Here is an 11,371-nt window from a genome sequence, read left to right as displayed (position 1 = left end):
AGAATAAATAGAATTGTTATTGTTTTATTATTATTTCAGGCTCTAGTAACTTGGCTGGAACACGATCCAGAAAACAGGAGCAAAGATGCCAGTAAATTATTAGGTTTAGTCAAATTACCGTTGCTATCACCCGCGGTAAGTTCATCGACAGCTCAATTTTTTCACTCGACAGAACTTGTGCATTAGCTTAACTAATAAATCAAAACAGTTTATAGCTGACAATATTGAGAGTAACGAAATGTTCAAAGACCAAAGAATGGTGCAGGAATTAGTAATGGAAGCATTGAAGTATCATTTGCTGCCTGAGCGAAGACCTTTGCTTCAAACAGGCAGGACGAAACCCAGAAAAGCCACTGTGGGTACGTTGTTAGCTGTCGGAGGGACGCACGCCAATAAAGGTAATTTATTATATCCAAAATGAATTATTTAATATTAATCGCATAACTGATAATTAATCAATCACGATTAATGTAAAGAAAATTTATTATGCCAATATTGTCGCACTATTTTACTTTTTCCAAGCGAAATAATTTGCAACGTACTTTCTAGATGCAACATCTATTATAGATGCATTTTCATTACGCGATAATGCCTGGAGATCTTTAGCAGCCATGAACAGTAGATTACTATTTGGCGCAGTGGTAATCGATAAAAAATTGATTGTCGCGGGCGGTAGAGTACGTCCACGCGGTAGAAAAGTATTGAACACAGTAGAATGCTTTGATTTTTTCACTCTTACGTGGAGTACTCTACCACCTATGAATGTTCATCGATTAGGATTAGGTATGTGCAAATGCATGAGAATTTGCAAAATTAATGTGCAATTTATTTCATTTATTCATAATCAAACCCTGGCAAATACGTTATAATATTCTTTCTCAGGAATGGCAGTCTTAGGTGGATTTTTATATGCTGTTGGTGGTTACGACGGTGATTGTTTTCTTAATGCGGTAGAGAGATGGGATCCGGGAACAGTTCAGTGGAGTTCAATATGTCCTATGTCCGTACAAAGATCTGAATTCGGTGTAGCTGTGTTAAATGATAAGTAAGTCTTTACAGATAAATTATTAAATGTATATGTCATATCTGTTTTCAGTCATTTTAATTTCCTTTAGTACGTGTCTTCGTATAAATATTATTTTATTAACTTTAAATCTTATTAAATATTAAATTTGTTTAAATAAATTTGATATTAAATTTTTATGATGTTTTAGATTGTACGCTGTAGGAGGAAGAGATATCAGTTCCTGCTTAAATACAGTAGAATGTTACGATCCGCACACGAACAAATGGACACTGTGCGCACCTATGTCGAAGAGACGAGGCGGCGTAGGCGTAGGAGTAGTGAATGGTTGTCTTTATGCACTCGGTGGTGTCGACCGTTCACTTGGCGATCCCAATGTTAGCAGATTCGACTGTGTAGAAAGCCGCAGTTACATTATATGTTAAAGCTTTCAAGTTATATATAATGCGATGTAACAATATAGATATGATCCTAAAACCGATACGTGGACTATGGTTGCGCCAATGAGTGTGCCCCGGAGTGAAGTTGGTGTGTGCGTATTAGGTGACCGACTTATGGCCGTGGGAGGATACGACGGCCAACAATTTCTCACACTAGTGGAAGCCTACGATCCACATCTCAACGAATGGGAACCTGTGAGTGTATAAACTATTCCTGTAATTGAATATGGTAAATAGAAATAATTGTAAATATATTTTGTAAACTTAAACCTTTTTTATGTTTATAGGTTGCTTCTCTTAAGACTGGCCGTGCGGGACTCTGTGTTGCTGTTGTAAAAAATTTAACCAATGACATGTAGATTATTTTTACTAAACGATTAGTAATTGGACTTGCTAATTATGCAAATTTATCCTTAAAATTAATCCTTAAATACATAATTTTTTGTAGAACTCTATTTCTTTAGTAAATAATGATTGATTAAAGCATTAAAGAATTCTAAAAGAGATATTTAAGAAATTCTTTACTGAGTTGAACCCTCTTAAGGAAAGGAAAAAAGGGCCAAAAAAGATCCTTTACAGATATACAAAGCCACGTGTTTGAACTTAATAAGGAAAAGTACACAAAGCAGCAAAAAATTGCTTCAAATATATGCAAAACTGTGCTTTGAAAGGTGCCATTTCACGTTGACGCTCGACGCTTATTTTCAGCGAGCAAAAAATCAGCAAAAATAATATATTTTGATAAATCTGAAGGTTTTATAATGTAACTTTTTATTCGATTATGTATCAATTTATCTACAGATAAATGTAAACAGTTCAAGATTTGACTTCAGTTGACATTCGTACAAGAGAAATGTCGCGACGTTGCATCTCTTCGCTGTAGGCATCAGCTGTCATGTCAGTGCCATGTGTTCGCGTGAGGTTATGCATTGTGTTTACGTTGAAATATAATAGAAGGTAACAAACAATTTCGATAATGAGATATTTGCTTGCAAAAGAATAGTGCTGTGGAAAGAAAACACTACACGGCGCGGCGTTGCTACATGTTCACGTCGCGTACAGCTGATCGAAAGGCCGACAAGAAACGCGACAATTCATCAACTTTTGATTGAATTTTTGGCCTTATTACACGTCAACGTCGTTTTGTCTTATACTTAACAAGTGCTAGAAGAATCAAATAATGTTATTTTTTGAACTTGTTTCTTTACAGACAGTGAGTGAAATTCTCGAAAAATGTATGTTTTCGATACAATTTCCCATAAAACCTATGTTAAAAATGCCAAAACTAGATGTCACAGATCTTCTCAAAATTGCAAATTTAATCGTATTTAGCTTTTCTTTATAACATATTTTTAATTCGGATTTTTTTCTTTGACATGCTCTGATGGCCCAATCACCTTAACCGTCACCGTCTGATTATTTTTTTTAGGGTTTGTGCGACCGTTTGATTTTCGTCGTTCGCGGCGGCGACTCACGAACGTGGCCGAAGCCGAGAAGCGCTGATTCTGTACACGCTTCCGACAACTATCGGTTCGATAAGCGTCGTTGCGCAGGTTTTTCATATCGTATAAAAGCTGCGCAACGACGCTTATCGAACCGATATTTGTCGGTGCTTACAGAATATGGGGGTCGTTTGCGGCGATTCACGAACATGGCCGAAGCGCTGGTCGTTGATGGACGGCACGCGCCACGCGCCTCGTGCGATTTACAGGAAAACAGGAATCAGAGTGAGAGGTAAATACAGAATTATATGTACGTCGAATATTCCGTTTCTTTTATATTTTGATGAATGGACTATTATCGTACACAGAGGAGAGTGAGAAGACGATCGGAGTGCTGTACTAACGTTTCGTCGCGATTTATGACGATTGTCTCAAAGGATACTCGAACTCGTGTTCCGGTATATCATTGATTTGCGACTATAATTTGGCTGCCGCTTTCGTGTTTCGAGAACGCAGCGTATAATCGCGAATCGTCAGATCATCGTGGGATTTAATGTGAACAACAGAGTACGCGATTCGAGTGATTTAGAATAACGAGGCGTAGTGATGCATGATATACATATGTGTCGACCGTTTAATTGCATTCGCATCTCGCGGAATTTTACGCGCTCGAGCTGTATCGCAAGCCTGACTCGTTCAAATGTTTTGCTCGTTTCAATTTGGCCGTTGATTCGACTCGCGTTGTATAGGTATCCGCGCGGCGTCGGTATGAAATTGTCTGCGTTCAACGGAGAGAGCAGCTTGGTGTGGAAGTGCGCCCGCGCCGTAGTACGCACGTCGATCGTTTCATCTCGGGAGTGTCTAATAAAGTGTCACGATTGTATTATTACAGTTACTTCGCTGTCGATCGTAGAATATTAGGCAGTGGTCATAAGGTTCTGTGCGTGTCTTGTACCGGTGCGACGGGAGGCGAGGAGGAGGCCTGACAACCCAGACGTTCTGAGAGGAGGGAGAGGCCTGGCAGAGGCATCGGGCTTCGGTGGAGCAACCTTGGAGTGAGTATTATTTTTCATCTTAAAATTAATAGTTCTTTCCCATTTACATTCGGGTTTTATCTCAGATAAGTTAGAAATAATTTGAGAAAGAGAAACCATGTAAAATTTCCTAAAAGTTTATTCTCGTAAACATTTTTCCCGAAAAATAAATATATAATTATATTAGTAAATCTAATTGAAAGGCGAATTAGACGCTCGTAAAAATTATTTTTTGAAACGTTGATCATTTTGAGCGTCTCTTTAATTTGAATCTTTCATTTTTGTGTTACAGAATCATCGTTGCTATACGTGGCTGATAACTCCGCCCGTTGCGCATCGGTCGGTGAGTGACGAATTTTTTTTTTATATAATGGGGTAACAAATCTGTGAACATTAAATTATGTATTTATATATTATTCCCGTCTAGTGATGCTGATAAATATGACTTGTCACATCAGATCCGTTGCTCCAAAATGGATAAACTAAATGAGACTAAGCTGAATAATTCATCCTATAGAGTTTTATTATTTATTGCTTTATTGTGCTTATGGGAGAATGCTCTCGCGTAATTATATTATATGCATATAACACGCCGATTTTATTCTAATCTCTTATAGTCTATCTATATCCAGTAACTTGGCTTCATATCAGTAAATAAAACAAAATAAAATGACGTGAGATCCAGTGAATATTTGTCGCGGAACAGAATCATTTTTTACGTAGGAATGCCTAAAAGTTGATAATTTTTATATCAATTATATGAAAATGCATAATATAATCTATTTCATATTAAACATAATTTTAATAACATTTTACAATGAAACGATACTTATTGTATTGATTACAATTATACTTATTGCGTGAATATATTGCTTAGGAAATTGTCGTTCCTCTAGGATCTCACGTTATTCATTCTGAATATCTCACTTAATATTTGAAATCAATCAGATATATAGTCAGAGATCAAATTAATGTTCGCGGTTCGGTTCGCGGTTCGCAATTCGTGGTTGGCGACTCGGATTGTACTAAAAATTATTTCCTTATTCGTTAATTTATTGACCGATTTATCGAGTAATATTTAAATTTTGGTTGTTTCATGTTTCTACACTCTACATAGTATTCAAATTCAGATATTCGCGATGGAGATATAATCTTGACGATTTTGATTAGAACACGGTTAACATAAAATCTTTACATTCTTTGATGATATAATTCTTTTTTGCTTTCTACCTATCGCTTTAATATATTTCTTGATCAAAAAAGTTAATTACGCGTGTCGCTGAGAAATTAAAATTAAGTTATATTTAAATTTAATTAATACTTTATTAACAAACGTGATTATTTTTTTATATGATTAACGCGCTCGTGTTCACGATTGTAACGATTCGTAATCGACCATTATAATCACCTGCCGGCGCTGTTAATCAGCCGACATCTCGAAGGAGGAGTTTGTCTCCTTCTCTCATTCTTTGGCTGGTATACAGCCAGAGTGGATTGACCAGAGACAACGAAATAAGTAGGTCTAATCTGGCAAAAAAGAACTGTAAGAATTACGCTATTACGCATCATATAAGATAAGGTCTACTATATTGACCAAAATGAAATGTATATAAGGTAGGTGCATACTTCTGAGACATAGTATGCAATTATCACATTAAGATTGAAAGCTAATTATTGCGAGCGTTTGTATCTTTCAAATTATTGCTCGACATTTCCCATATTTTGCATAATTGCGGTTAAATGATCCCGATAGATTTAACCAACACACAATTAGGGACACGATTAAGTATCCATTGTATATCCATGGTTTTACTTCACATTTGTATAAGTAAATAAGAATACAGGTAGGTAGGAATACGCGAATAGGTACGCAGAAATAAAAATACGGGCAAGCAGGAAAATATACGAATAGAAATACGGGTAGGTTAGAAACTAAACATAATAACTTGAAAATATTTTGAAAATTATAATGCCACATGTTCGGGCGTCGCTTTACGACGGTCGCCCTGAAGCTGAATTCCGCTCAGAGTTGAGCGAGAAGCGTGGATAACGCGAGTCGTAAATTCGCGGGAGGAAGGCGGATTAAAGCACTCGTAACACAGATTGCACAAAGAAATATATCGTCTTTATTTCAAGAACGGGAAGGACGCGAGGGGGAACAACGGATCGTGCACCGCGGATTCGGAAATCTTCTGAGTCGTTCTTACTTTTCTGCCAGATATCGCGAACGGAAATCTTGTCTCGGCTTCTCGCATCGAAGCCTCTCGCGGAGCGGAGATCTTGCACGCGTCGAACGGAAATCTTGAGCGCGCGGCAGAAGAACGATCGCGAGCGAAGCACGACCGGAAGTTTTCGGACCCCTCGCTAAGTAGCACACTTCAATTATAACTAACTTTGATCCGCACGTTAAGACGAAACGAACGAATAGCGATTCACGCAGCGATTTAAGAGGGAGAGAGCCGTGCTGTCTTTAGACGAGGATTGATACGCGACGATTTTTATGAGGTCTAGCTCACGACTTGAGGCTAGGAATCCTCAGCAACGACTGACTGTCGAGGCGAGCGAATTCGCCGTTTACTCAAGAGGGTTGTTTTTCAGGAACGAACGCGCGATGAGAGCTGAATCGCGATTCGTCCGTATGGTCACATCACGCGTCAAAACAGCCGTTTCCGTGCTCCGACAAATAAGGGAGCACTCTCGTAACGCGTGATCGCGATCGATGGGCTTCGAGGGCGCGGGGATCGCGGGGAACGTATATTCCGCACAAGTTCGACAGAGCTTGAACAACATAAACATCGGTATTTCTCGATGTTAAATATAATAACGTTTTCGAGCCGATGTTTCGCGTAGGAACGTTCGACGGATCTCGAACATACCGCCCGCCTCGGAACGATAGTTTCGAAATAATGCGGGATAATAGAAAAACACAAAACATCAGCGCGAGAAGTTTACAGAGACATACAGAAAATTAAAGGGGCAACGCCGCCCGCCGTGGAATAACATAGACGAATTGCTTAAACTAGCTTAGAATATAATACTTAGATCTAACGCGCGTCTCGCATTGACGCAAGAAGTCCGATTAATTGCTCGTCGCCTCGCTGTGGACCGGTAAAGCGCATAGTTTTACGATGGGCCTTTGGTATTCGGAAGTGGCCGTTTTCACGGTCACTACGCGCGTGAAACCGTCGGGCCCGGGATGGCATTGCGTTATGCGGCCGAGCTCCCATTTGCACGGGGGCAACGTGGGATTGCGCAAGAGGACGAGTTGTCCGAGACTGATCGGCGGTTTGACCGTTCGCCATTTTGCTCGTTGTTGTAGAGTGTTCACGTAGTCGTTACTCCACATTTTTCAAAATTTTTCTGTAATGTGTCGGACTAATTGCCATCGCGACAAACGATTCTCGTTTAGCTCGAGCAAAGATGGTTCCGGGTTGACCGTGAGAGCGGATCCGACCAAAAAATGACCGGGGGTGAGACATTCGTAGTCATCGAGTGTGTCGGCGAGAGGAGCGATCGGTCGAGAATTCAGACACGCTTCGATTCTACCCAATAAGGTCGAGAATTCTTCGAAGGTTAAAGTGTGAGTCCCTAAGACGCGACGCAAATGAGTTTTGACACTCCGCACGCCCGCCTCCCATAGCCCGCCGAAATGCGGGGCTGAAGGGGGGAGGAAATTCCACGTAATGTTATCTGACGCGGTTAAATTTAGAAAATTTGGGTCTTGAACGGCGGATTTGTACGCTCGATGCATTTCTCGGTCTGCCCCGACGAAGGTAGTTCCGTTATCGGAATACATACATTGCGGAAGACCGCGACGAGCGCAGAACCGGGAATAAGCGTTTAGAAACGCGGGAGTGGAGTAATCGCCAACCAATTCTAGGTGGATAGCCTTAGTCGCGAGACAAACAAATAAGGCTATGTACGCCTTGCGGGATGTAATACCGCGACCGGAGGAAGCGCGAATAAGAACTGGTCCCGCATAATCCACACCGCAGTGCAGAAAACTGCGAATTGTCGAGGTTACGCGTGGCTCGGGCAGATTGCCCATGATTTGAGTAGGAACTGCCGCTCGCTCGCGCGTGCATGTAACGCAATTATGTATAACCGCTTTGACTATGTTGCGCGCGCGAATGATCCAGAAGTCGCGACGGAGAATATTCAAAGTGAGCTGAGGTCCCGCGTGCAAGGCTCGTAAGTGAGCTTGATTTACGAGGAGCTTGACAAGGGGATGCGAAGATAATAAGATAGGATGGCGTACGGGAAATGGTAAGGGAGCGTTGCCGAGGCGCCCACCCACGCGTAGAACTCCGTCTTGATCTAAAAACGGTCGAAGAGAGAGAATCGAGCTTTTAGGCGATAGGTTTTGATTTCGTGACAACGTTTTGATTTCGCTCGAAAACAGATCGGCTTGAATTTGTTTAAACCAAAAGGTTTTAGCTTGATTACATTCGGGCGCAGAGAGCGAGATACTTTTCGAGGGAGGAGAGGTGGTCAGCGCGAGGTTGAGCGAGTCGGAAGGTCGATCGCGACGACATAAACGGGTAAACCTAATTATATACGCGGTGACGCGAATCAACCGAGGCCATGAGGAGTATTTCGTAGCGAGATCCCATTGATCAGGGGCGTGACATTGCAAAACGATAGTTTTCTCCTCGAGGGGAGCGCTTTCGGGAAGACGCGTGTCGCCGATCGGCCATTCGTCGGAATTGAGAGTGAGCCAGGAAGGGCCGTGCCACCATAGTTCATGATTTAGAATTTCATCGCCGAAAATGCCGCGCGACGCGCAATCCGCGGGATTATCGTTAGTTGAGACGTGTCGCCATGAGGCACGCGGAACGAGAGCTTGAATTTGAGTAACGCGATTGGCGACGAACGTCTTCCAGCGCGAAGGATCTTGAGCGATCCAAGCAAGCACGATGTTGGAATCCGTCCAACAATAATACGGAAGATTTTGATAACCGTTTAACGCTCGAACAAAATCAATGAGTCGCGCTAGAAGCAAGGCCGCACATAATTCGAGTCGAGGTATGCTGATTGTTTTCAAAGGAGCGACCTTAGATTTACCAACAAGCAGCGATATCGTGACTTTGCCCGACGAAGACACGACCTTTATATAGACAACGGCGGCGTAAGCATGATTCGAAGCGTCCGCGAAACCGTGTATTTCGGAACGTTCGGCATCAGGCCCGAGGCCGTTCCAACGAGGAATTTGCACGTGACCGAGAGCTGATAAACGTGAATATATATCGTTCCATCTCGCGAAAACCGATTCGGAAAGAAGCTCATCCCACTGGATATTAAGTTGCCAGAGCCTTTGCATGAGGATTTTCGCGGCGATCGTGACAGGTGTGGCCCAGCCCAACGGATCGTAAAGTTTCGCGACAGCGGACAATATAGTACGTTTGGTATCGGGAACTTTATCCGAAAGCGCGACGCGATATTCGAAAACATCTTTAGAAGGGTTCCACCCGATACCGAGAATTTTGAGCTGTTCGTCTTGCGCGAAGGGCTTTTTACCGGCTAGCCCATGATCCGCGACGTCAATATCGTCTAGAAGAGAGGGGGAGTTACTTGCCCATTTCTTTAACTCGAACCCGCCGCGTTTTAATAAGGCCACTAACTGATCTCGAATTTGTCGAATATGAGGCTTGTCGTCAGCTCCGAATACGGCATCGTCGATGTAAATATGTTCTCTGAGAATCGGGATGGCGAGGGGAAAGTGTTTACCCTCGTCGATAGTTAACTGCTCGAGAACGGCAAGGGCAAGAAAGGGCGCGCAGGCTTGGCCATAAGTCACGGTTAGCAACAGGAAAATAATTATTGCGTCGTGAGGAGACCGTCTCCATAAAATTCTTTGGTAATTTATATCGCGAGAATCGACGAGAATTTGGCGATACATTTTTGCGATATCTGCCGAGTAAACGTATTTGTATCTGCGCCACCGCGCAATTATGGCGGAAATATCGGTTTGCTTTTTCGGACCAATATGCAAGTGGTCGTTGAGAGAGGTATTGTTAGAGGTGACGCTTGACGCGTTGAACACGACGCGGAGACGCGTGGTAACGCTATCTTCCCGAATCACCCCGTGGTGTGGAAGATAGACGCTTTGTTCGTTGTCTTGCGCGGGAGATAACGGTCGCATGTGTCCGAGACGTTCGTACTCGTCGAGAAAATTGTGATAGTCTTTCAGAACTTCCGGTTTGTCACGCAATCGACGAATTAGCGAATTTAACATTTTCTCGGCTTGAACCCGAGACTCCCCGATTTCGATAGGAGGGCCTTTCTTAAATGGGAGACGCACGACGTATCGTCCCTCCGAATTTCGAGAATGAGTCGAGCGGAAATGCTCTTCGCAATCCTTCTCTTCTTGTGTAAGAGCGGATCGCTGCGGAAGCTCCTCGATTTCCCAGAACCGGCGGAGTTCTTTCTCCAGCGAGAGAGAGCAAATATGATGCGTTGAGATTCGAGGAACTTTCGCTGAGGACTGTTCAGGAAACGCGACTGAACTGAAGGGTCCGGAGATGACCCAGCCGAATATAGAATTTTGCGCGATAGGTTGCCCGATCCCCCCCTTACGCACGCCGTCGAGAATAATCTCATTATAGAGATCCGCTCCAATAATGAGACTGATGGGATCGCGACTCGTCGGATCCGTGTCGGCTAGCGGTAAGTCGGAGAGATATGAAATGGACGAAATATCCGCGTTGCGTTTCGGAATGTAGGAGGTTACGGACGGGAGAATGAGCGCCGTGGTCGAGAGGGACGGGACGAGAGACGCGCGCGGCGAAATGAATATGCGTGTCGCGTTTTGAAATGTCCCGGCGTTGATTCCGCCGACGGCGGAAATCGAGATCGGCATGCGAATCCGTTTGACTCGCAAGGTTTGCGCCAAGTTCTCCGAGATGAACGTCATCTCGGAGCCTTGGTCGAGTAACGCTCTGACGACGGCGGTACGGCCGGACGAACTGCGGACCGTGATCCACGCTGTCGCCAATAGAATCGGCGAACGATTTTTCGCAGCCGCGAAAAGAGAGTTGACCTCCGATTTCGAGTCAGAGGCCTGAGGCGACGAGCAGTTAATCGCCGCATTGTCCTTTGAGGACGAACTGTCGCTAGGAACAGCGCCTGTGGCACTGAAGCCAGAATCCGAGTCAGAATGCAGCAGAGAGTGATGCCTTTTATGACATACGCGACAAGAATATTTACTTTTGCAATCCTGCACGGAGTGTTTGGTACTTAAGCAATTAAAACACCTTTTGTGTTGTTTAATGAGCTCTCGACGCTGACTCGCATTCTTGCTTATAAACGATGGACACAGATTTACGAAGTGCGACGCTTTACATAAAGGACACGGAGTCGAGTCGTTGGCGGAGGCGTTCGCGGTGTGCACTCGCGCAGAGTCCGCAGATTTCGACGCGGTTTTGCTTGAGG

General features: G+C 43.3%; 1 protein-coding gene across 1 annotated transcript; it reads left to right on the top strand.

The window, feature by feature from the left end:
- The first annotated feature begins 39 nt into the window (after positions 1 to 39).
- On the top strand, positions 40 to 1,823 carry LOC112468526 (kelch-like protein 5). The gene is made up of 7 exons (XM_025037745.1): positions 40 to 135; positions 209 to 398; positions 550 to 783; positions 883 to 1,045; positions 1,215 to 1,425; positions 1,486 to 1,659; positions 1,752 to 1,823. The coding sequence occupies exons 2-7, from the start codon at positions 239 to 241 to the stop codon at positions 1,821 to 1,823; spliced, it is 1,014 nt and encodes a 337-aa protein (XP_024893513.1). The 5' UTR covers positions 40 to 135; positions 209 to 238.
- The last annotated feature ends 9,548 nt before the right edge of the window (positions 1,824 to 11,371 follow it).

The sequence above is a fragment of the Temnothorax curvispinosus genome, unplaced genomic scaffold (genome assembly GCF_003070985.1).
Source record: "Temnothorax curvispinosus isolate PA1 unplaced genomic scaffold, ASM307098v1 QBEX01018560.1, whole genome shotgun sequence".
Lineage (NCBI taxonomy): Eukaryota > Metazoa > Arthropoda > Insecta > Hymenoptera > Formicidae > Temnothorax > Temnothorax curvispinosus.
Note: the sequence above shows the minus strand (reverse complement) of the source record. Positions and strands in the feature narration are given on the sequence as shown.

Coding starts and splice junctions, on each gene's coding strand:
- LOC112468526 (XM_025037745.1), top strand. CDS start 239: ATGTTCAAAGACCAAAGAATGGTGCAGGAATTAGTAATGGAAGCATTG. Junction 784..882: donor TGTTCATCGATTAGGATTAG/GTATGTGCAAAT, acceptor ATTCTTTCTCAG/GAATGGCAGTCTTAGGTGGA. Junction 1,046..1,214: donor GTAGCTGTGTTAAATGATAA/GTAAGTCTTTAC, acceptor ATGATGTTTTAG/ATTGTACGCTGTAGGAGGAA.